Source organism: Cyprinodon tularosa, unplaced genomic scaffold, assembly GCF_016077235.1.
Source record: "Cyprinodon tularosa strain WSP-4 unplaced genomic scaffold, ASM1607723v1 ctg311, whole genome shotgun sequence".
Lineage (NCBI taxonomy): Eukaryota > Metazoa > Chordata > Actinopteri > Cyprinodontiformes > Cyprinodontidae > Cyprinodon > Cyprinodon tularosa.
The window spans coordinates 210,817-238,239 of record NW_024039021.1 but is presented as its reverse complement, the minus strand read 5'-3'; the positions used below and the strand labels follow the sequence as shown (position 1 = coordinate 238,239).

Genomic DNA, 27,423 nt, shown 5'->3' with positions numbered 1-27,423 from the left:
AGTTGTCGCAAGCATGTTTTTCTTGTGTTTCTTGTAAATTTGGTCTTAAATTTTTATTTCAAGTGGCATTAAAAAGTCTTGAATTTAACTTGCCTTATGCTGTAGGAACACTGATTTCTAGTTTTACTTCTCTACGTGTTTGCTCCTGGGGGACAGAGCTCTGCTGAGGTCATTAGGTTGAACATCGAGCGCATTCACATGCTTAGCTGACCTGTTTCATACGTGACGACCGCCTCATGAATTCAAGACAAAACGATATGGTTCAGCGGGCCGTACGGCGCTCATGCTTCCAGTGGAGTCTTAAGTTAAACCTGCGCTCGAATCGCCTTTGAATTTTTTCTTAATTGCTTTTTACACACTGGCTGCAGGGCTCTCAGCCATCCGCGAACGGCGTCAAGTGAGAAAAACCAGTTAAAGACAAACAGCAAAACAGCAGAAAAAAGGGATTTCCAGCTCATGGATGGATTTTATGTGCCTATTTTAGCCACAGCCACCAATGTTTCAGCTTCAGATTCCCAGAATTTAATTTATTAATTTATCCAAGCTGTCCTCGTAATTTGGAATAAAACCTTGTGCTGGCAATGATGGAAAGTGAGAACAGGAATATTGGAGTAGGAATGATTCCCTGCTGCTTCCCTCCACTGTAACCTGCCAAATTACAACCTGCACAAACCTTCCAAATAATTCAACACAAACAAGCTTCAGTTTTTTACCCTTTGCTTCCTATAAAAGTTTGACTTCTTCTACTAACAGAACTAGTTTTACCAAGACCAGAAAACTTAGTAAGCTGTTTTTTTTATTTTGTTTTATGCATTTAAGGCTGATTTAATCAATTATGTTAACGAGGGAAACCTGGAAGTTTCAGAAATGTTTGAATCTACATCCTGAGTCCACGGAAAGCTTGTATGACCTCTAACTGTTGCTTTAGGGCAAATCAGTCTTTTCCACTTACATAGCAGGAACCAACCGTTATCTGTTAAGTCAGTGAAGTTATGCTTAAAAAGTGTTTAATTTCCAACTATCAGCCAGGTTCTGCTGCTCAACAGGTGGTGGTAACAGATGACCTAGCTCTTTTCCAGCAGGTTTTTGATTTATTTTTGGACAAAACATTCGATACCCAAGTTGGCCTTAGATGGTCAGAAGTGCCAAAGTAGCCTGGCTGGGCTGACTTATGCCATTTCCACTAGGGATGGAACGGTTTATGAAAACCGTCCGAACCGTTCGGTTCGACTGTCTCAGTTCGGTTCGCGTGTGTTGCGTTTGGTTCATGCGCTGCTCCTTTTTCTCATAGGCGAAGCGTTTACACTCCAGAGCAGAAGGTGGCAGTACTGCGACCAAAGCCAACCACCAGTAGTAAGCAAGAAGAAGCAAAGCAGCGTAGCCGGCAGCACTTTATAGGTCTGCTGTATGGGACCACTTTGCATTTAGAGTGACCTACGATGACGGCGGAAAGAAAGTTGTGGATAAAAGTGCAACGTTGTGCAACACCTTTTGTTTATGCTAACAACAAAACGACCAACATGTCAGGCTAACAATCAACATATACCGAACCGAAAACTGTGACCACGAAACCGTTAACCGAACCGAACCGTGGATTTTGTGAACCGTTCCACCCATAATGTCCACAGAACCTCAGTCTGAAAAGGAGCAGGTAGAGCCTGATTTCATAGGCAGGACTAACGGAATCAGTAGAAACAGTTTCCAACCAATCAGAAAAAGGAAGCACTCTTACAACAGCCAGCTGTTAAAATGTTGACAGTATCTGCAACTCTTTTGAGACATAAGAAAGGGTATCAATAAAGCAGCAGCAGCAGTTTTTAGTGTTATAATTACAATGCAGGGCTGTTGCATTATGGGCCTGTGATTGGTTCAATCTGTTTTAGACCACAGAGTATTGAGGCCGACCCAGTCTGGCTGACCAGGCTAGTACTGAGGTACGCCTAGGCCTCTTCTACTTAGAGAACAAATCCTTAGTGAAACATTTTTCTCTGGCTGTATTTTGCAATGATAGTGATGAAGCACAGGACTGTGAAGTTCTTAAAGGAAAATTGCAGTTTTTAACACTTTTAGCCCATTTTCTGTAGTGTCCAGGATGAAATCGAATGATCGACACCAAAATTTTGACAATTGGTCCTGTCTCTGCTATTTGGCTCATGCAGAATCCCCCCCCTGGCTGCTTCAGAATGGCTTCCATAGTGCATGTCCGATAATGTCCTTAAAACAACCTTAAACGTTCTTTTTTTAAAATATGCTACTCACCGGGTCGTCAGCGCTGTTCAATGACGTTCCGAAAAAAGTTTCGTAAAGAAAAAACGTTCCTGTAGTGTTTTATTTAGCATTTTGTAAATCCCATTGGGTTCTGTTGGAATAGTCATTATCCCTCCGCCACCGGAAACGGAAATGGGGCCTGTTTACGCTTAGTTGTAGTCTTTTCGCAAGGCCCAAGTGTTTCTGCTTCACTCTGTGTACTCCGACGTCGAGGTGCTAACGTCTCTGTTAAACACTTGAAAAAACTCTGAAAATGGAATACGAAAGGTGGATTCTTGAGGAGGACATATTGGACTTTGAGTTTGACGGTAGAGGATACCGTCGCCAACTAGTGGTCTGGGGTGTGCAACGCTTCAGATTCGAACGGGAAGCGGAAGTTTATAAGCGGTTGTGATGTATCGGAAAAAATTGTTCTGGGATTTACAAAATGCTAAATAAAACAAGACAGGAACGGTTTTTCTTCACGAAACTTTTTTTGGAACGTCATTGAACAGCGCTGACGACCCGGTGATTAGCATATTTTAAAAAAAGAACGTTTAAGGTTGTTTTAAGGACATTATCGGACATGCACTATGTAAGCCATTCTGAAGCAGCCAGGGGGGATTCTGCATGAGCCAAATAGCAGAGACAGGACCAATTGTCAAAATTTTAGTGTCGGTCATTCGATTTCATCCTGGACACTACAGAAAATGGGCTAAAAGTGTTAAAAACCGGAATTTTCCTTTAACTAATGCAGGGAAGCAATGCCAGCTGTATCATGGATGTTTTCCACTTTGTAGATAAGATACATGAACTATCTGTAAATATAACAGAAAATGTTTATATCAGTACATCCTTAAAAAATAGCGCCATTTGAAGACTTCTTCTAAGCAGTGGATCACTTGCTGACTACATGAGCGTAAAGCCTGAGTAATTAACCAGCTAATTTCAGCTTGTTTTCCTAGTCTTTCTATGTAAAGAGCAAATATGATGGGTTGTATATTCTCCATGTTTGCTTTGGTTTCTTTATTGAAATCTTTATCTGCAAAGCTAATTACATTAAATTGTTCCTTGAGAAGTTAGTAATATTGTTTCTTTTCTGCAATAAGATCACGGTAAATGTTTCAATTAACTTTTAATTTAAAACCATAAAAGATTTCTAGAGCATATTAACCCGAGACAAATTAAAAAGATCTTTACAGTCGCATACTGCGCTTAGGTGTCAGCTTCCAAACTAAACATTGATCATGTGAGAAAGAGAAAGGCTGTCACTGGAAGAAAGTGAAAGGAAGTTTCCTGTGTTGTTGTCGTTTTAGCGAATTGAAGCGTGTTTTGGTGGGATGGTACATGCCAATCATTCGTTTTGACTTTACATTCATCACATATTAAAAGCAGGAAAAATGGGCCGATTAAGAACTGTCCTTCAGCAGGCTGGTGTATAAAATGGAGTTTAAAGACAGAAAAAAAACACAGTTTTACACAGAAAACAAAGCCGAATATTTGAGAAATTATTATCAGCTTATTTTGTTTCTCTGCTGTTGCTTATAGAATAGAGTAAACTGCACATGCTGTGAGTGTCTCTAGGAATCACAAACTAAATTAGATTTTTTTTTTTATGTTGTTAGAACAGAAATGTTGTTGGATATTTTAAGTGGGTTAAAACTAAACGCATCCAAAGGAAATTTCCCTGCAGAAACTGCTGAACCTCCATGCATGGGCGGTTCTAGACAGGTACCAACAGGGGCCAGTGCCCCTGTAGATTATGTCCTGGCCCCTGTTATGGCCCCCTCTACCGAAGACATAATACTGAAAGAAATTCTAATGATGAACAGACATGGTTACTTATAAGTCCTTCGGATCTATTTAATTTTTTGTTCTTTACAAATTCTGTTTTACTAATTATTTAAAGACAATAACGTGATAGATTCAGTGGGATTGAGATAGGATCCATGTTTATCATCCTCTCAATTATTTTTTTTTAACCCTATAATGCCAAATGTATCATATTTGATACATACGGTTTCTGAAATGTTTTGCGTCTGACACCTTTTTCATAATTTAATGGTAAAAACTTTGCTCAAAATCCTATTGTACACAATCAGATATACCTGATAACAGAGGGCAGAAGACTACACAAAAACTAATCTTGGCTTATCGCATAGTAATAAATTATTAATATCAAAAATGTATTTCTGTTTTTTCTTTTTACATATTTTGTTAAATGGCCAAATAAGGACTTCAAACCAAAAAAAAGTAATTTTCTGTTTTGTTTTATTCTTGGATCGGGCTTTAAAGGGTTAAAAACACATAAAGAAATTCTCAAATTTTTACAGCTGAATTTATCAGTTTTTTATTTCTAATTCTGGTTTTTTAGAAAATTGAAATTTTACTTAAATTAAGTCGTATATGTAAAATTTGTAAATCCTGAATGTATATTGACCCAATAAGACAGATTTTAATTAAACCTAACTGAATAAAAATTTCACTAAATATATTTGAATCCCTTGCCCTTTTTTTTATTTCATGCTTTTCTGGGCCCCCATGAAAACACACTGGCCCCCCTCCTGGTACATTTGGTCTAGAACCGCCACTGCCTCCATGTAAAGTGTTAGCCAAGCAGTTTTACCTCTGACTGTGTCTGAGGTAGAACTTAGGCGCCATAGTTGAGGGCAACACTTTTTTCCAATATTCCATATCTGTCTGTCACTTCCTGTCTTTCTTTTTTCCTTCTTCCTGCCCCCCCGATTCTCTCGGTCACGACAGTTTCTCGTTTTTCCCTGTGCCTGTCTTTCTGCCTGTCTCAGAGTGTCAGCAGTAAAGCCTTTCTGTAGGCAGTATCTCCAGCTGCAGATGGCTCTTAAGTGTATGCATGTGTGTGTTTGTGAGTGTGCGCGCACGTTGGTGTCGTGGCAGGGCGTTGGGCAGCTCTGGGCCACATCAGCTCAAGCTCCACTGGTTCTGTTTGTGTGCGTACATGTGTTGGTGTTTCCAAGTGTGTCCCCCTGTCTCTCTCTTTTTTTTTTTGCGTGTGTTTGTTCATTAATGTGTGTGTTTGGCCGCACACAAGTCCACCTCTCAGTCTCCGCTCGCACGCTCCGCAGCGGCCCATGAGAGCGCCTCATACAATATTCAATCCTGGTGAGGCTCTCTGTTGTGCGTCCCACATGGATGTTTCCCTCCTGTACTGGCTTTTATCCCCCCCCCATCCTGCTACCTTACCCTTTCTCTCTGTAGCCCGCGAGGCATTTCTAATCGTTCTTCAGCGTTTGTCCCCGTTTGTCTCCTTCACCAGATGTGCACCTCTTCCACCTTTTTTTTTAGTCCTCTCTGCTGTTCTTCTTATCATCCCTTTTTTTTTGCTTAATACAAAGGAAATAATAATAATAACATTTATCGGTACCTTTTGGTTTAACTGGGATTTTCTGCCTCAGTATCTCTAGCTGAATATTTGAATAAAAAAAGTCAAAATATGTGAAAAGATGGTATGGATTGAATTAATATTGCTAAAAAAAAATAATAAAAGATATTAAAGAATAGATTTTCTCTGACAGATTATTTCATATGGATACTGACAGAAGTCCGCCTCCTATATAAGAACCCCCTCCCCCCCCAGCTCAGTCGGTTTATTGTAAGGAACAGACATTTCACCCACTGGTTCACCGACACGTTATTAATATTTTTTAGAACAACAATCGAGCTCTAAGGCACAGAGGAAGAAGATACATTATTTTTATGATTCCCACATTAATGTTGCTGGTACATGTTTGAAGCAAAGAAAATCTGGGCTTTCAACATTTTTCATTTATGTTGTATTTTTTAGTGCATTATACATTATATAACAGGTACATTAAATAACAATAAATATCAAAGGTATTGATGTTCAGGCTTTTCATTTACATCCCGGCTACAACTTTATTTTTCCAATATGATTCCAATATTACAATTCCGGTGTTGACATGATATACCAGTATTAATGATTAGGGGTTTAAATCACATCCATCATGGCGATTCGATTCAGTATCGATTTCCTGACTCAACGTTTCGATTATTTTCGGTACTCAAGAATACACCACGATACGATTCGATTCATAGTTCGTGTTTTTTTTTTTTTTTAACACCTTACAGAATAGACAATGTTTCAAATTTGCATTGTTTTTGAGAAACAACAGCAAATAACAGAAGTAGAAAAGTTGCACTCCACCTATTCCTATTAAAACCTCTTTCACTGAAAAATAAGAATGCCCCTGCGTTATAGATTCTGAAAGGCCTTACATCAAAAAATACTGCAGAAAATTAGTGCAATGAGTGCAATGCAATACCTCGGCTCCAGACGTCCCCGCCCCCTCCACAGACGCTCCGCTGCACCTCTCCCAAATTGTAGCTGACCGCGAACAGTGCCGCAGACAGGAGGCCGGCTTGTTTTGTTTTTATGACCGAAATTGCGGAAAACAACTCGTGAAGTTTGACCCGCTAGAAGAGCGAAGTGCGAGAGAACGCTGGGACCCTTTTTCCACCTGGATCTCCGCTCTTTTTGGCCCTCATGTCCCTACGTCGTCGGACTAAACTCGCCCCACTTCCTCGCCGCCTCGGCCGTATCTAGACCCACAGCATGTAGCACAGACCATGCTTCAATATTGAGCATAAATCAAAAATGTCTGTGCCAAGCTTACTGCAACACACTGCTGCAGGAGTATAACCAGGAAGCGAGGTAGGAGGGCAAAATAGGTTTAGCGCCACCGCAGCACGGGAGGGAGAATTACGCCCAGGAGCAAATGGATAAAAATAGACCGGAGGGAAAAAAAAATGCATCGGATCGCCAGACGGCGATCCGATGCATCGATACAAAACGATTATTATATGCTAGGGATGGAACGGTTTATGTAAACCGTCTGAACCGTTCGGTTCGATTGTCTCGGTTCGACTTGAGTGTGTTGCGTTCGGTTCATGCGCTGCTCCTTTTTCTCATAGACGAAGCGTTTACACTCCAGAGCAGAAGGTGGCGGTACTGCGACCAAAGCCAACCACCAGCAGTAAACAAGAAGAAGCGAAGCAGCGTAGCCGGGTGTAGCAGAAAAAAATCAGTTGTTGTGGAGAATCTTGTGGGTATGGCGAGTGGGAAAGAACAGGAGTTGGAAGACGCGCCAGCAGCACTTTATAGGTCTGCTGTATTGGACCACTTTGCATTTAGAGTGACCTACGATGACGGCGGAAAGAAAGTTGTGGATAAAAACAGTGTGCAAGCATTGTGCAACACGTGTTGTTTATGCTAACAGCAACACGACCAACATGTCAGGCTAACAATCAACATATACCGAACCGAAAACCGTGACCACGAAACCGTGAACCGAACCGAACCGTGGATTTTGTGAACCGTTCCACCCCTATTATTTACACCCCTATTAATAATGCAAACTTTGATTAATCATTTTGTAATGCGTAATGTTTAAAAAGACTCAAGTTATTTTACTCAAACATAGAACAAAGTCAACAAGGTACAGTACGAGAACAAGTGTTGCATTGGTTATTTACCTGTTGGTTACATTAAGTATAAACCAAAGTAGCTTCTGCTGATAATGGATCAATTTCACTATCGGATCATCCCTACTAATAACCGAGGAGTTTTCACCTTTAATCATTAATAAAAAAGATAAATCTATAGTGATTATTAAGGCAGCCAGTGGACCTCTGGTTGCTTCAGTGGGAGTTAAAAGGGAAATTATTATCCAGGTTTTTGCTTAAGTTACAAGGGTCATTCTTCTTGCTCATTATCAAGTGTGACCATTGTCTATCTGGCATCCAAGAAATACTCATCATAAAATGGACTCAACAGGACAGTGGCAATAAGCAAGTACTATATTTGTCTTCCAGCTGTGAATATTAATAACACCAATCAACATTCATTTTTTTTCTTTTATCATCCCAAGGAGGCCTGCTTTGCACCTAGACGCTGTGACCCTAATTGGTTATACAGCTATTAGTGGTTTAGCATGTAAGAAAAAAAAATTATTAGACCACAATGTGAGAGAATGGCTGGATTATACAATAATCATTAGAGATGATCTCCTCTTGCACTTGGTTAAACATCGGCGGTTGTAGAGCAAACTGAGACATAGCAAGTGACAGAGAAAAGAGGAAGAGGAGGAAGGAGAAGAGAGAGGGGATAATTGGGTAGTCACAAAGTGCGCCCATTTGCTGCTCTGCCTCTGTGAATCTCTTTGAGCAAGTGCTTTTGAGTATAAATTATGAAGTGTGGATGTAGTCATGCAGGAACAGGCACTCGCTCCTACATGCACGCAGTTACACACTTTATGCTGTCCTGGCTGCACGTCACACTGCTTGTCCCTGAATGCTTAGAAGCACTTTATTTTACATTGATGTTTCTTTGTGTGTGTGCAAGTATAGGCTCAGTATTCATCATATGGTTAGACATTCCTTCACTCCAATGCAAGCTTGAGAGGCAATACATATGCACACAGAGCCTCTCAGAAATGCACGTGCTGCCTGAGCAGTGTGTGTGTGGCCAGCCTGCCTCTGCTGTCAGACTGCATTAATCCGCCCGACTGCAGATCCCAATCAGGGCAAGGAAAGGGAGAGAGCTCTAGACAGAGGGAACACGAGCGGACGGAAGGCTGAAAGAGTGGCGATGAATAGCCGAGAAAAGAAAGCAAAGATGCGCGTCGGGGAAGGGGGATGGATGCCCTTTTTTTTTTTTTTTCCTTTAAGCAGCTCAAGCGAAGCAGATCTCACCAAAGAGATTTGCTGCAGGACCTAAGAACTTTGGTTGGTTAGGGGAGCCTCGCATATCTCCAAATACCACATTTCTCAGTTTAATAAACAAGTATCAAATTACTGTTTTGCCTTTCAAACCAAATGGGTTAATTGTTTGGGATCATTTTATTTCTTGCCCCCTCCATTCCCTTTACCTGAACAGGTCAGAGGTTAAGGCTTTGTTGACCTGGAAGTACTCCTCACAAGATTATCCTTCTTTGCTACTCAACCTTTTAGGTCTTCCAGCTAAAACCTATCATATCCCATGTTCCTAATCTGGACTTCTTAAGCTGACTGGAATACCTGCACACACGTAGCTCCTTCAAGTCCTCTGTCAATTTTTATTCCAAACCTATAAGAAATTATTGGATTTATAAAATATTTGTGTTTTGTATTTTTCCAATGTTCTGTTTACCATTAAAGCACTTATGATTGTTATTCCAGTGCTGGATAACAACCCAACAGATTTGCTTTCACATGTGAACCATCACAGCTGTTGTCTTTAAGTTCCATACTCTGTTTTTTCACACTTAAAGTTTAAACTGACTTTTAATATCACAAAATTCTAAAATGTACTTAAAAAACACCCAACACAGCAGATCCTGTCTGTTTTGCTGCAAAGCTTGCTAGTGTGGCTGCAGTGTGCAGCTTTCAGCACTGAAGGAAAACTAGAGATGGCAGTCCAGGGTTGCCAACATCACCACTAGGTCACTATATTTGGGGATTTTTCAGACACTCCATCAGATTTTTTTTTTTTTTCAAAAAAAGGCTGTTTCGGGCCGTGCTTTGATGGCGCAGTGGTTAGAGCACACTGTTCGTCCGTCAATACGACGAGGACCATCTATTCATCCTATGGTTGGGGAAGTTAGAGTCTATAATACGCAGGTGGCGGATCAGGCCAATCTGTGCACGGAATAGTCTTGGGCAATGTGGACAGGGAATAGTGGCATCTGGTGCAAGATTGGCAGCTCTGATCTTCCTGGTTTGCCTACGCTCTAAAGTCACAGCGATCCGGTTTGCCTCACAAGCTTTGGCACCTTTTTGGACAGCGGATCGCCACATTCCTCTGTCTTGCGCTGCATGCTCCCATGTGTTGTGGTCGATGTTGAAGGCCTTCAACGAGGCTTTGAGCGTGTCCTTGAAACGCTTTTTTGTCCACCTTGGGAGCGTTTTCCTTGCTGTGGCTTTGTCTCTGTTGTGATCCCTCTCCTGTCCCAAATGTTCTTGCGTAGTCTGCCAAAAGCCGCACTCGCTTTAGCAAGTCTGGGGTTGACTTCATCATCAATGACGACGTTTCTAGAGAGTGTACTTCCAAGATAGGTGAAGTTGTCCACCCATGTATGGAGGCCTTAGTCCTCGATGTGGGCGACCTGGGTTCAAATCCAGCCTGTGGTCCCGCATGTCTCTCCCCCTCTCTGGTACCCCCTTTCCTGTCTGCCTACTTTCCATAAAAACGAACCACCAGTGCTGTAAAAACTCTGACAGCAGCAATCGCTTGAACACTGAAAGCTGCCACGAGTCTCTCTACTTACCCAAGCACTGTCTGCAGCTGCCTCGTCCTGAAAGCCCCACATCTGGTCATAACCAAGAGAAAAGACAGGAGACCTGCTCCATTTCCCATTGCAAATGTACAACACATGCGCAAAGCTGTCAATGATTCTGCCCTGGATTACAAAGCAGGACATGTAAATATAGTTTTTAACCAAGCGTCTGAAGCTGTTGGACTAAAATAATTACCACACAGCTTAAATTACCTATTCAGCTTTCAATGCATATGCCTCAATGTCGTTTTGGTAGAAATAGATGTTTGCTATGTGAATTCAGGCAATGTATGAAAACTCCTACAGTATTTATACAGTAAGGTTAATGTAGCGGCGTAGCAATCATGAAGCAGGGACGGAGTTTGAGTCAAACATGAGGGCTGCTCCGATCCATCCTGCCCTCTATCAACTGTCCAGGCAGCCTGTGGTTTAATAGCATGAAGGATATTTTCTTGGTGTACTGTTATTATCGCTCAACATGTCCGTCCCTTAATGATTATAGTGCCCCCGTCTTCTGATGACTATTTCCAACAGAATAATGATCAATTTCAATAAGCTTAAAAAAAAATCTTAAACTTGTTTATTGAACATGACAGTCAGTTCCTTGTTCTCCACTTACCATAACAGTAACCAGATCTCAATCCAATAGAGCTCTTTCAGGCGGTGCTGGAGCTGGAGATTTATATCATGAATGACAAGCCAGTGATTCTTCTGCAACCGTGCTGTGGTTTGCGTAAAATACAGGCTGAAAGAGATCATAGGATGGACTTTTCTTTTGTTGAGATTCTGCTTTGAGTAAAAATGCCCTTCAATATGTGGATTTTTTTTGCTTAGATACAGGGTGTTTCTGCAGATTAACTGGCAGAAATATATAAAGAGATCACTAAGACTGTTCTTTAAGCCCATTTCTTGGTTAATGATATTGCTACATAAAATATGTTTGAATAAACACCTTTGTTGTTGCAGACAAGCGTTCATCAATCAAGCCTGAAAAGTTTTGTGCTTTAGGATGCCATGCTAAGTCCACTTTCTCTGTTACCAAACATGTCGTCTAGAGCAGCGGTTCCCAACCTTTTTGTGCCACGGCCCGGTTATATGTCAGACAATTTTTTCACGTACCAGCCTTTAAAGTGTAGGGGGTAAATACGATCAAATAAAATGATACAACTGGCATAAAATCAAATACAAACAGCATAAAAATAAAACTCACCGTTATGTTGAATTAGTGGGAGTCCTGAGCTTGTTTCTCCGAAACAAGCCGGTCCCATTTTGGCGCAATCGGAGACAATGACACATGAAGTGTGCTCCTGATGTCCAGTCTGCTCCGTAACTTTGTTTTGGTCGCTGTAACCGCAGAAAATCCCGCTTCGCAAAGATAGGATGTTATAGATAGGATGCGTCTTGACCTGAATTAACCTGTGTCAAGAGGCACAGATGCACCGACTGATGGAGAGAATACCCCAATTTTTTATATTTTTCAAAATAAAACATCACTCAGACTCTCACTCGATAAATTATATATATATATATATATATATATATATATATATATATATATATATATATATATATATATATATATATATATATATATATATATATATATATATATATATATATACTAGACTGCTGGTCTAAAGGGTCAGTAAGAGCAGAGATCCAAATAAGTCCCACTTGAGTACCTCCAAATTGTACCTAATTATTGCTGCTTTGTGCCTGTCTATCAACAATTAACACACACAAAAAAGTAAATCCAATCTGGTATAAAACCTTCCCCTGATCTTTGAATTGATGAACGGTCAATAAATAAATTCTGCAGCAGAGGGCCTCATTTTTTTTTACCTGACAGCTCTGAATAAGAAAAAACAAAAACAAAGGTAGAAAGTGCTGAAAAGGTAAAACTTTTTCTTAGATTTAACAATTTTTGCACAGTAATTAGCACTTGATAAATATAGTTATCTTCTAAAAGGACCTTTAAGGTTGGCTTATCCTCATCCCTATGTCTCCTTAAGAAGTATGCTAAAAATAAGAGTTGTACAATAAAGAAAATCACTGCAGTCTTTGTGTGTCGGCCATAATATTGCTTCTATGTAATGTAGATTATTTCGACTAAGAAATTCCTTCTTGGCCAAAAAGGCACAGCAATTGTTAGAGGTGTCATAGTGACTGATTTGCAATTATAGAATTGAATAGAATAGAAAATCCCTTTATTTTCCCACAATAGGGAAATTTTGGTGTTTTCAGCAGCAAAAAGATTATAGAAAAAATGGTCACACAAATAAGGACCTTAAAAAAACGTATAAGAATAACATAATAGCGAAGAGTTATAAGATAAACGTGAAAACACTGTACTGTAAAGTGTTTTAACAATCATTATGCTTATTTGATTATAAATATTAATAATTAGAATTTAAAATATTGATATATAATGAATTATTCTAATCAAAGCAAAGTAATAACAAACACATTATTATTTAGATCATTGTGATTAAAGGCTACCAGCCTTTAATGATTATATTTAAGCATTTGGATGATCAATTTACACATTTTTGTCAAAATAAATTAAACATTTTAGTTTACAATAAAATATGGTGACTAGAAAAGTCTTTATATTATCAAACTGATAAATAGAAAGGAATAATTTTGCTTCAGCTGATCACCAATAAGATATAACCACAGACAACCACCATCCGTATACTAAAATGCCTCAAACTAATAATTCTGTTACCAGTAACTATTCTGTTTAATAGTCCTACTAAAACACACTAAAACACAAAACAGGGAAGCACAATGCGGATAAAAATCTGCAAAAATATGTGAGTTCTGGAGGTGCAGTCTTCAGGTAATTTGCACATTCAATTAATCCTTATTTAAATAAATGATAAATAATAAAAAGTGAATTTGACACAAAGCTCCATGGATGCAGAGTGTCTTATTTGCCAGCTAAGGGGGTGCTGGTTGAATTGCTTGACAATGAGCTAATGAAGCTAATGGCTAGCTTTGGTTTGCTTACATACAGAGTCCAAAAAAAAAGAAAAATAATACAGAAATAAAACAAAGCAAAACAGCCTGATAGAGAAGAAGAGCCTAAGGAGAGATTAAGTAATGTACTGATTAACTGGCGCTGCAGCGGTTTACAAAGAACAACAAATAGTTTTTAAATCAACAGTTAAAGATCTAACAAAAAGCTCAAGGAAACTCCTGCTGGAGTTTATAAAAAGCATTTAACAATAATAAAACCTGTCTCATGTCTGAAATTGACTCTACGTTGATTTATTATCAATCTTAGCGACTTTTTCACCATCATTTAATGATTTGCTCACAGTTTTATCTTTCAAGTTTCCTATTCATATACTGTTTACATTAGAGGGCATTAATTATATTATCTTTTCAGTATTTTTCCCTCGGCGATTTGTCTGTGTTTCTGTTAGACGAGCCATTAGCTGCCATCAGCAAGTCGTTCACTTATACAGTTTTATCTGTTCTAAACGTTTATTGATGATTCAGGTAAAAACGAATCAGTTCAGCTAATGTATTTCACTGTGGCTTTTAGCAGAGATTAGACTACAATAGCATATAGGATGTGTGTTAGGTTGCCATAACAACCAGTTATTTACATAGGGTAAAAGGTTTTTTCTGTGCTTGTTCTAATTATTCACGTTCCAAACATGACAAGCCAACAAAACTTGGTAGTTTTTTTTTTTTTCAGTTATGGGAGATTTGCTTGTTCGTTCTAGGCAGGTTAGTGACTTGAAACAATTCTAACAGTTGAAGTATAGAATGCGAGGACCATGGCAGACATTTCATTACTGAGACTTTGGACACGATGTCCCAAATAAATAACTGTCCAAAAATTGTGAGCTGAGAGCATGGTTTAAATGTTTCTGTCATTTCACAACTGGGTGAGTGTTAGCACAGTGGTTAGAGCAGTGCACAGCCTGCACTCTGGGTCTCTGGGCAAGACCCTTAACCCCACACTGCTCCCCTGACGCTGTACAATGGCAGCCCAATGCTCCCCAAGGGGATGAGTTAAACGCAGACAGTTTATTTCTCCATTGTGAGATCAATAACTACTATTTCTTTTTACCTCAGAAAGGCAGCAAGAACTTTGCCTGCTAACCAACCCCAATAATTCTGCTTTAGAGTATTAAGAATCATAGAAACGCCCACAGAAAAATCTCAGATTTTGCAGTAAGTTTTCATTTAAAACCCAATTCTCTCATTTTTAGAGTTTTCTTTATTTTTTATCAAAACTTTAAAAAAACAACAACTACAATTTGACATTTTTAACCAACGTAGCCAGGTCACTACAAGTTTGTGTGTAAAAGTTCTACCTGCTTTGATAAAAGGAGCCTCTCTAAAGCTGGAAGATTTCAGTTCCTGATGGTTCGGCAAAGAGCCTTTAGTTGATGAAGCAATAAGGGAGGCAACTCCTGCTCAGCATAAAATTCAATCCAGTTCAATCAGCCTCCACTTTACATTAGCTCAGTTTTTCAGACCCTTTTTGGGCCTTTTTTTGTTCTTATAATATTCTAATTTTTCTTTCTGCTTTTTTTGTTTGTTGTTTCTTATATTAAAGAATTGTTCCTAAAACAGTTTCCACATCACAGCAGCTTTTATAGAAAGTTCTCATGACAATCAAGAAATTATATGGAAGCTTTTATCAAGACAGAAATAAGGCATGTAAGAAAAGTGCAGAGAATATCACGGGAAGACAAAATGTGATTGGGGAAACAGAAGTGAGAGCAGAGGATCTTAATCTGATTAAAGAAAGAAGGATGAGCGCTCATGGAAAACAAGAGGGAGCTCCAGCGTAAGGAGGAGAAAGACATGTTAAAGACGGAAAATATGGAAGAATAAGTGTGAGACTTTGCACTTTTGTGTAATATTTGCATAAATGATTGTGGGCCAAGAGATGGGAGCGCCATGAGGAGGAGAGAGAAAGACGAAAAGATGGAGAGGAAGACATAAGAAATGATGTTGCATAGAACGGAGCAACAGAGGGTGGGCAGGCGGGCGGGCGCACTGGTGGGCGAGACTGCAAACCAGAGGAGAAGGAAGACAGGGAGGGAGGGCGACAGAGTGGGAGATGAGGGCGGAGCCTGTGAGCAACCGCAGCCAGTCAGAGAGCGGCTTGCTGCCCTGCAGGCTGAATCTTAGCCTGGCAACACAATAGAGAGGGGCAGAAGGGGAAACAGGGGACAGGTGAACAGATGGCTGACTGACTGAGAGACAAGCTGATCAGTGCGGCAGAGAGGGTGCATGCATGTGTGTGAGCGGGAAGAGACGCATGTACTGTAATGTAACTCACACACAACCGCTAGCTGTGAGAAAGAGTGGGAAGAAAAACACAGAAACTGAGAAAGGGAAAGTTGCCCATATTTTCACTGTAATTTTCACAAAATATCAGTGGAGTTTGTAATAAACTAGGACAGAGTGCATTTTATGTCCAGGGAAGAAAATAACATGACACAATGTAAGAGGGACAGACGTGTACAGTATATGAATCTGACTGGATTAAGGCAAAGCTGGCAATCTATGACTAGTAAAAAAATAAAATAAAACATGAAAACCAATAATAGAAATAATCAAGTCATCCATATTTATAGAATTAAAAAACTTATTTTTGACTATGGAGAATATTAGAAGTAAGATTTAATTTAAACTAGAGACATTTGGTTAAAGATGTTGGCATCTGTCCATAACTTTTCCCCAAAAATAATTTCTTTAAATGTCTTTTTTTTATTTAAGAATTACTTCCAAAATACTTTCTTTCTTAACACAAACACACATAATTAGCTATACAGTACAAAACTGTTGAAAAAAAGCTTAGCTTTGCACTTGTTCTCAATTGGTTTACCAACAAGGGTTTATACATTGGGAAAAATGGATATCTAGATAAGTCATTTTTTCTTAAAATAGGTGCGTTTTTTCTTGAATTGAGAAGGTAAGTGAGACACTTTGCCAATAGAACGAGACAATTTACATTTAAAATAAGAAAAAAACTATTTCATTTAGGGATGCACGGTATAATCGGCCCCCTATCGGTATCGGCCTGTATCGGCCTTAAAACTGAATATCGGACATCGGCCACCCCACCGATATTTAACCCGATATTTGATCAGCTTCTGAGTTTCTAAAGTCTAAAAAAAAAAAGTTCTTCCTCAAAAACTTCTTTTTTACAGACTTTAAACAAACTTCTAAAGACAAGGGAAAAAATATTGATACATTAAAATATCACAATATCTTCATATGCTGATATATTGCCATTTAAAAACACCATATCAATCTCTTTTACTAATGAAATATTGCTATATGTCATCGTTATGCTACGAAATCCCCCGAAAATTCACAAAATTTTGCCATATTTTTATATGTTGATATATTGACGTGGTATCGATCTATTTTACTAACAACATCTCACAAGAATTTGCAAAATATCACAAGAGTTTGTAACAGAAAGATGAAATTTCACGAGATTTTAAAAGTGAAATAGATCGATACCGCGTTTTTAAAATTCAATTTGATATCATATGAAAATATATTTGAGTATATTATTTTTCAAAGTGTCAGAAATGGATAACAAAACTGCTATTTTCAATGACTACTTATTTTTGTCCATCTTTAACATCAGTATCGATATCGGTTATCGGCTACATGAGTTTTAAAATATCGGCATATCGGATATCGGCCAAAATCCCAATATCGTGCATCCCTAATTTCATTGTCTTATTTCAAGTGTATATTATCTAATTACCTTATTTTAAGAGTAAAAATTCTGATTCCATTGGCAAAACATCTTATCAACCTACTCAAATCAAGGGTAAATACACTTAATTCTGACTTATTTCTAGATCGTTTTTGCAGTGTAGTGCCAATTTCCAACACATTAATTTATTTTTTTACTTATTTAGAAACTTATTCAACTGTTGAAATCAGGTGATTGTAAGTTTGGAAGACACATGTAGATCCCAGAGACATCACCCCGATATTTCCACATTTTTATTTTTTTTTCTTCAAACTGCAGACCATTTTGTGAAATGCACCAGTCCTTCCTGCAGCATAACACCCCCACAGCCTGATGCTGCACAGTTAGGATGATCTTCTCTGGCTTTTTTGTTAGAATATAATTAAGGCCAAACAAATGTAACTCTTTGTTTTTCACCAGACCACGTCACATACTGTATAAAAAAAAACAACAACAAAAAAACAGAATTCTTTGTCCCTGCTTCCGATTTTGAAGTTGTAATCTTCTTTTGTATGTTGTGTGGCTTCTTCCTTGCTGAATGGCCCTTTAGAATCTGTCGCTGCAGGATTTGTTTACCCTTGATTGTGATCTCTCTTACCATCTTCAACTAGCATCTTCAGAAGATCCTTTGCTTTTGATCTTGTGTCGATTTACTCAGTTTAAACCACAATTTTGCTCTGTGAGACACAGAACTCGTTTCCTTCCTGAGTTGTTTGATAAGAGGATATACCCATGGCTTTTACACCGATAAACAAGGAACCTTCAGGCAATTTGAAATTGTACCTATAAGGATGAGCCAGATTAGTGGAGGTTCTCATTTCTCTTGTCGAGATAGATTGTTTTTTTTGTTTTGTTTTTTATAATTCTATTATGTTTCTGTCAGGTGGTAGGGGGGGACTAATACCAACCGTGATGTAGGACTGGAACAATCTTTAAAAAGACACACAGCCAGTCATTTTGAACTGGTTGCATTCCCTCTATCTTGTTCTTTATAAGTAAGACAGACCTACTTAAAATGAAGTTTTTGCTCCATAAGCGTTGGAAACACCATAACCGACCAAACTATAATAGCGACCATCCTTTGCCTTCGTGCATCCTCGGAGTCAGAGCAGGAGGTCCACACCTCGATCATGTCCCCACCACAACCTCCATCACATGTCCTCGCCGACATGTAAGAAGCTGTTGCATTTACTGTGTTCTTTCAATGGCTTGTTTGTTCTCTTGATTTCTAGGTCAGATCACACGCACATCTGTGCAAAAAGCACCACCGCAGAGTGTGCTTTCAACGAGCTGCGGACAACAAAGCTGGCTCTCTAAATTTGCATTAAGCAGTAGATGAGAGCACTCACTCGGGCTGCTGGGACTCAACAGCTGACTCAGGAGACTGTCTCCGTGTTGGAGCAAATCTTTCTAATAACCAGGTTTCTGTGGGTAGATAAAACGGAGCCTTGACACCGTGATGCTAATAATGGCCTTGAGTTTTAATGAGACTCATATCAAAGAGCTCTATTGTTATTAACACTAAAAATCTCCTTACCCTTACATCCTAATGGCATCATTACCCCTCTGCCCCTACCCGTTTTAAAGCTAATTCATCCCAATTGTAACAAATCTGTTCTGCCCCAGGGTTTTCAGTCAGGATCTCTTGAAGGTACGAGTTTCCCCCCCAGTCCTGCTTCCTAAGCGGCATTTCGTGCTGTTGAGTCATTCCTGTTTAGCAGTAACAGTGAACATCTGCTTTTGTTTTAACATGACTGCCACTTGGCATCAGTCACACTTGATGTCAGTTGGGTTTTGAATAAAAAGAAAACAGTGTTTTCATGAAATATTTAGTTTGTTTTACAGTTCATCACTGGATAAATCTCTACTGTTTATAGTCCTTTTGATTAAGCCGCAAAGGATTTACATTTGATGACTTTTTTTGTCAAAAATGAATGAAATGCATGTATTTCTCAATCTTTTTAAATCCGTACTCCTGCTTTCTCACTTAAATATTAGCGTTAATTTTACATTAATCTGTTAATTATTCTAAAAAAAAAATTAAACATGTTGTAAGAACAATTTTTATCTTATAAAATGATAGAAATAATTCTGAGGTTCCTTGTTTATCCATTTTGCGTTTGTTTTTTGGTACCAGCTGTGTAGGCTGTTTCTAAAAGAGAACCGAATAGGACAATAAAATAGAGTGCTGATCTTTTTGAAGGTCCAACACTTATAAGTCTTTGTTAATATTGGTGAAATGTGACTTAATTTCATCCAAAACATATTCAGCTCAATTGTGTGTGGAGTAATTTCGGGGCGGCCATTTTGGATTCCCTTATAGACAGGCTATTTCACGCGGGGGACAATTTACTGCCACGTTTTTGTGAGTTTTTGAATATGCAAAGTCCCCGTAAAATGCGTTCAAAGTGCCAAAAGAACCGTAATAATAAGAAACTTTCAAAATACAGTAGGCCTTCGTAGCGCTTCGCAGCTCGGGCCTAATAATGAGCTCTATTTGCTAAATTTTTTGGTTTCATTTAGAATTAAATGTAATATTTATCTTTTTTTTTTCCTGGGTTAGTCAACTTAATGATTCATAATAACAGGGGATGCTTCAGATTTTAGTTTCGTTTCTCCGGCAGCAACATTAGGGCTGGATAATATTTGCACAATTTGCATTGACTCATCTCATTTGATTAGTTTTGCAACCTATAATTCAGTACAACCGTGTCATTTTTTTCAGAGGAAAATAAAAGTTGTTTCGTTTTCTTTTTATTTAAACCAGTCATACGGTTGCTGCACAGAGGACACAGACTGGCAGTTTAAAGTCGTAGGAAAATCACATTTAAATGTCAAATCTTTCTGGCTTAAACATGTATATAAATGTACTCTTTATCAGACGATATTGTCCCTAAATTTAGAAGATTTCTATTTTTAAAAAATTCTGTCTTAAAATCTGTGTTTTTTTTTACCGTTATCTTATGCAGGCCAGTTAGTTATTCGTCAGCCTGAACACCTAAATTCAGCCAATCATATATCAACGTTCATCTGTCAATCAAATATTTTCGGTCATAGCATCTTGATCCATATGTTGCAGCTAATATACGCAACAGTTGAAATAAGAATAATTTCCTTTCCCATTGAGTTCCGTCCCAGTGTTCACGGGGATGGACGTCTGTGTCTTCAGCAGGCGTAGAGCTAACAGAACTGGCAGCGTTGCGAGGCAAGGGCTCAAACATGTACGGCTGGAAGCCTTCTACACCAAACCAAGCTTCTGCCGCCCTGGCGTCCTCTTCCACAACATCTTTGTCACTGCTTTCCTCCTCTAAATAAAAAATGGATGACGGAGGAGACTCATCCACGACCTCCGACACTAAACTCTCCTCCTCTTACATGTTTCTGCTGTCCATAGCGTTCCTTGACAGTGTCATTTCTAAGTCACCAATTTAGTGCTACTTGGTCCCAATAGAATTTCCCATTGGGAACCTATTAGCACTAAGATGCTAACTTGTTAGCAAGATGCTTCTGACACATCGGCCCCACAACCGAACTTGCCTGCGAACCATCCGCCACAAGGTTGATTGTTCCGCCACAACAATCAATTTATTCACTCGTGTAAAGTCGTGCACCACTCGGGAGAATTCGGAAATGCAACGGTTGAACAGCCGTTTTCCTACAACTTTAAGCACGAGAACACCGAACGTTACAGAGGAGATTTTCTTTTTGATTAAACAGAAATATCAAAAGAAGTTTTTAGACTTCTTGACTTGTTAGACTCTAGTTGTTAGAGTTTTTTGCTCTTTATTTAACTCTCTCCTGGTTCCTGGTTATGAACAGGTCTGTCTGTGTCTATTTATTATTTATTTGTATTTCCTTTTGGACTGTTTTGGCTATTATTAAAAATGTAAAAGAAATTGCAGAGTCTCCAGGTTCCAGCTAACATAATGTGACACTCGCAGAGATGCCAGTTTTATAAAGCTTTACCGCTCACAAAAAGTCAATCTACCCCTTAATCTGAGATCCTTTATTTCTTGTTTTTTTTTTTTAGTATCGTTTATTTGATAAAATTGAACTACCTTTTGATTTCAGAATAATTAGGTTTACATGAAAGCTATATTTAAAGCAAAAATAGAGTTTTCTGATGGTTGTTTTATCTCAGATTGTTTTTAATTCTATCACCATTATCGGCTTCTTTGGACCAAAGCTTGTACTGGGACCACCGCTGATGCTCTCTCTCCAATTCTACTTTTGCAGATTTGTATGCTTCGCTCTTTGGTAAGGGGCCCACCCAGTAAAGCTACTTAACAGCAAATCTTGTTTTGCAAAATCCTCTCAAAGTAAGAGCCTCACTCTGTGGCGCTCTCCTCGCTCTCCCTTCTTCTCCAGCTTCCATCCATCACAAGCTGCCTGTTGTTTGCAAGGATGCTAATTACACTTTATGGCTTGTGTGCAAAAACTCAAAAACTTGATTATATGATTCTTGCAAGTATTTTGGGGGGGTAACAATATGTCCATCATTCAATTCAATTCAGTTTATTTACATACAGTGCCAATTCACAACACATGTCATTTCAAGGCACTTTACAGTTTACCAGATCGTACAGTGAAATTGATTCAAAGTTTTCTATCTTAGGAAAACCAATCCCTCACACCAAGCATGCTTGTAGTGACAGTTGAGAGGAAAAGCTCCCTTTTAACAGGAAGAAACCTCCAGCAGAACCAGGCTCAGTGTGAGCGGCCATCTGCCAAGGTCGACTGGGGTTTAAGGAGACAGAAGCAGATATACAAAAAGCAGCTGTAAAAGGAAACACACAACCAGGCAGATGAGCTCCAAGCCAACCCCCATGTCAGAGGATGAGGAAGGCACATCCAGCCAGTCACAGTCAGAGAAACAGGACTACGCTGAAAAACAGGCCGATCTCGAACATCTATAACAAAGGTGTTGATAGCAGCAGCACAGATGATATTTCTCTCAAGGATGGAGTCACAGCCACACAGGAACAGACAAAGTGAAGCTACTATGAGAAAAAGCAGAGACAGCATAATGTTAGTGATTGAACTAACAGATTCTGCAGAGTGGAAGAACAGAGATAGAATGAAGCAGAATGATGAAATGGGGGTCCCTATGTCCTCCAGCAGTCTAAGCCTTTAGCAGCATAACTATAGAGATAGCTCAGGATAACCTGAAAGTTTTAAGCCTAGCCTTAAAAGTAGACAGGGTGTCTGCCTCACGGACTAAAACTGGTAGTTAGTTCCACAGGAGAGGAGCCTGATAACTAAAAGATATGCCTCCCATTCTACTTTTAGAAATTCTAGGAACCACTAGTAAACCTGCAGATTGAGAGCGAAGTGCTCTGTTAGGAACATAAGGAACAATCGGATCTCTGATTCTAGAATAGAATAGAAACAAACGGATTACAAGCTGATATTTGCTAACATTTAGTAGTTATATAGTTTGGCTTGCAACCAGAGTAGCTAGCCAAACTATAGCTACATGTTATCCTTAATATTTATATATATATATATATATATATATATATATATATATATATATATATATATATATATATATATATATATATATATATATATATATATATATATATATTAGTGCTGTCAATCGATTAAATTTTTTTAATCGCGATTAATCGCATCAATGCCTGAGTTAACTCGCGATTAATCGCAAATTTTTTTTCTGATTGAAAATCATTTAAATACTCTCGATGACATACAAAAAATACATACAGGCTAGGTTTGTGCCAATGTTCTTTTTTTTAAATGAGAACAGGTCACAGATACTGATTATGCCATAGAAACATATGGCAAGAAGATGGCATGTAGCAAAAAATAACAAATATGTAGGCAAAAAAAAGGCCCTGAAAACAGGCTGATGTAAAAGACAGTCTTTACAGTTAATACAGTCTTTTGAACAAAGACAAGCATTTTACCCTACTGCTATAAAATGTAGTACAGTTAACATTAGATGTTAATTAACCAAGATAATAATGAACAATTTTCAATCAATACATCAAAATCAATAGACCGACATCACTAGATGGAGGTAGTCTATGAAAGTTACTTTTCAGACTCTTAACAAAAATGAGAACACACACACACCCACCCACCCACACACAGACACGATACCGACCTGTGACAGCAAGAGTGCCGTAGCAGATTCCATTTCACCTCAGTAATCTGTTTTCTCAGCGTATTTCAGGTTGCTACTAGTTACCAGACACTCAACTTGTTTGTTGGTGGTGGGGCTTAAAGAAAAGGCACTAGCGCCACCCAGTGTATGAGCGTCTTTTTTCCTTGAGGAGCTCCGCTCTCGAAGCCTATGAGAAATGCATAGACTGGGGTAAATAGCCCCGCCTCCCCGCAGGCTGCAGCGGGATGTACTTGGAAAATTTTACCATAAAACCACATAGCGTTAATCTCACGTTAAAAAAATTATCGCCGTTAAAATGGCCTCGTGTTAACACGATAATTTTGACAGCACTAATATATATATATATATCAATCTACAATTACTGTAACTTTTTTCTTGTTAATAACGTGTTCTGTTAATGTAGCTGTTGTTATTAAATGTTTTAAAAGCAAGGAAAAGCACCATGTTTTCAGCCAGCTGTGCAGCAGTCTGAAATCTGATTTTAATATATTCTAGTCACAGATAAGTGTGGTCAAATAAATAATTTACTCCCATTTTAATCATTTAAAGTTATCTCCTACTTTCCATTCTATATCTTTTTTGTTATGTCCTTCCCTTCCTCCCGTTCTTGTATCCTTTCTGTATTCCATTTTACTCCCTTTTCACTCTATTCCTCTATATATTTATATGGTCATACTCTATGCACGTTTTCTTATTTTGTGGTTCTCTGACTTTTCTTTCATTCCTTGCCTTTTCTTTCACAATGTAGTACCATTATGACCCATGCCCTCTAGCCTGCAGAGCAACTTTGAAAAAAGGCAAATTTTAATGTACCTACTGTATTATTTTCACATAGGGGTGACTCATTTTGATGTGTTTAATTTGCAAGCAAAATCTTTATTATCTTCACCTTTTCAAGCCAAAACCTCCACGGAGGCCTTCGAGGGTGAGCAAGACCAGCTTCGCTCGTAATAGCATGCTTCCTCGTGGGTGGCGGATGTTACAATTGCTGACCTGAGAAATCGAAATCGGTTTATCAGAGGTCATTTTTTTCCACTTGTAGAAAATGCCTCCAGAAAACTCACAGTTTGATGTCATCTGTTGGGTCAAACTGTTCATCTAACCATAACTACTTCATTTTTAATTCAATGAGCGGTGTAGGAGTCAACGCGCTTGGTGCAGTCGAGATGATTCCTTTGTGTTTCAGCACAGAAAAAAGAAAATGATTTCATTTAGCTAGTCTGATGTTTTGGTGTTGGAAAGTAAAAGCGGTGATAAGGAATGTGCATGATAATGAAATGTAAATGTGCCTCCTCCTTCTCCTCCTCTACCCTTTTCTAACCGCCTCAGACGTTGCGAAAGAAAGGCTTTAATGGCTGCAACAGCCCCGAGCCCGACGGCGATGACTCCATTGACCAAAGTCCGCTAAATGACCGCAAGACCGAGGACCTGGACAGCCTCTTCAAACGCTATGGCGTGAGTACCATCATACCTTTGTCACCTTTTCTAACCTACTCTTTCTGTTCTTCTTCTCCTTCTCTATCTGCCGTCTCTGTCTATTTCTCTCTGTCATTGTGGCCTCTGCTTCTGTTGTACGGGGGAACGAAGGCTCTGAACAAGAAAGAGCACCGGGACTCTGAGAGCCCAGACCCCGAGGAGCCCTTCTCCCTCACCCCCCGCACTGAGGAGAAATACAAAAAAATTGACGAGGAGTTTGATAAAATGATGCAGAACTATAGGCTGTCAGTGAGTACCTCCCACCATTCTGTGCAACCCAGCCCCCCTGACCCCACCCCACCCTCCATGTTGCTACTGCTACTGCTGACCAGAAATGAATAGACTCTGGATGCTAAAGGCAGTCTGAATACTCACAGAGCACTTGCCTTCCCCACTCCCCTCACCTCTTCCACCTTCCTCACCGCTTACCAACAGTCACTTTTCGTCACTCCTAAAATCACCACCCTTAAACCCTCCTCCTCCATCGTGTGCGGTTGATTTAAAAAAAAACAAAAAAAACTACACACTGGCTTTTAGCTGTAAAGTGTTCATTTGAATGATTAAACTTTTTTTTCAATATGCCCCTATTACAAATAGAGAAAAAAAGAAACAAATATTTTACAATGAGACAATTTCTCTTAAAAGTAAAAGATGCTTTGTATTCAAAATGCTGCAAAATAATCTTTCACAAACCAGTTTTTCCACTGGTATAAATCCAACTTATTTGCAGTGCCTTAAATGTGACTGCAGGGTAGAAAAAAAGTCCTAAATCAAGTAAGCACAACACCAAATGCCATTTGCTTTAATGGGATTATTCATCGCTCACCATAGTAAAAAGCGTCCCTGGACTTATGATTGCTGTAAAACTGTTTAATGCTTCTGCAAGTTCACTAAAGTATGAGAAGCTGCAATAGAGGGCGAGCCGTGTTAACTAGGTCCCTAGTTTTCATAAAAGCTGGCATAGCAGCTGGAAATTGCACTGGGAAATCATATTTTATAGGAATAATCTACATGTTGAGAGCATGCCTTTAAGCGGTTGGATTTCTCGCCTGTAATGCTAGTTGGGTAATACCCTGCATTATTAAAGAAAGAAAAGTGTGACTTCAGACACAAAGTGTGCTCTGCAGTTTAAAAATGGTGCACTTATTATTTGCCTGGTGTTTGCAGAATTGGTGAGGTCAGTTTAGTCTGTGTGTAATCCTTCTCCTCTGCCTTGATGTGCTCCTCACATTATCCAGGTTCTGCCTTCTGACTGGCACGCTGCCAAACCTCTTTTAGTGCTCCGTTCCTCTGCCAACTTCACTGTGATTCATTTTTTTCCCCCTTCTGTGCTCAATAATGCAATTAATGTCACTTTAATGAGGAGCATTCAATTTACAGCCCCTCTTGCTGTCTGCCTGCCTGTCTGATTGGGCACCTGGGAGGGGACTAGTCACGTTTAGGTGTTGCAGAAGGGTTTGGCCAGTTGGTTCGGGTTGGAAAAGTCTTCCTTTATTCCCTCTGCAACAGTGTTAATTATACTGTGAAATTAGTTTAAAAAAGTGTCAAACCTTTTTCTAACAGCCGTGTTGCTGTAATCTTTTTAACCACTAGTATTAAAAATAGTGATACAGTATTTTTCAAATTTTTCAAATTCAGCCTCTCAACAATAATTAACTTGAGTGTTTTTATTAAAGGCCAACATGAAAGAAGTGGAGGAAATTTATGTTTTCACTTTTTAAAAATAAAACCAAAAAGGTGTGGGTTTAACTGCTAAACTGCTTTAGCGTATAAAGCTTGACTGTATAGGTACCAGGTCAGCCTTCTTATGACATCGTCATATGGCGATGCCAATCGGACGAACTGTATTGCACCCGTTTCTTAAGAATCAGAACTCTCCTGGAGTCTCATTATATTATTACCCGTATTTGCTATTATTTTACATTTTATCGGCTTACTAAAGTAGCCGGAAGTAGAAAACACTCTCAGTCTTTAAGGAAAGCACTGCCTTCTAAGACAGACTGAGCTCCACCATTTAACAAGGCAACAAAATTACTTTGGTAGAGATTTTTGTAGAGAAAGAAAACAAGTTATTGAACTTGTAGGAAACGAACAGTTGCTGTTGACACAAAGTTAAAAGTAGTGTAGCTTAATATGGCTTACCGAACAAGCTAAAAGAGGCTAACCTGTTAGCTACTGAGCACAGCTAGCCACAGCGCTACCCAGCTCTGCCCCTTTATATCACTTAAAATTACTTCGTTCACCATAAACAGATTTGTTCAGCTTTGTTATCCTTAAGATAAAGCTTCATCGGGCATTAGACAAGCTAACATTAATATTATCGATGTATGGGCAACAGCAATGTTTTATTTTATGTGGCAATGTAGAGTAACTTCACTGGCATATGCAGGACCCGGGCAGATCTGGTTAAGATCCCCTGCTGATGACGTCATGATGTGGAATATGGCAATGCCAATCGGACAAACTGTATCGTACTCTTCATAAGAATCAAA

The 27,423-nt window shown here is 39.0% G+C and overlaps 1 protein-coding gene across 1 annotated transcript in view; it reads left to right on the top strand.

The window, feature by feature from the left end:
- mef2d (myocyte enhancer factor 2d) overlaps positions 1-27,423 on the top strand; it is a 157,731-nt gene that overhangs the window by 70,601 nt on the left and 59,707 nt on the right. Inside the window, 2 exon segments of the mRNA XM_038292410.1 lie at positions 24,785-24,910; positions 25,043-25,180. Of these exon segments, the coding sequence (XP_038148338.1) occupies positions 24,785-24,910; positions 25,043-25,180 (264 nt within the window).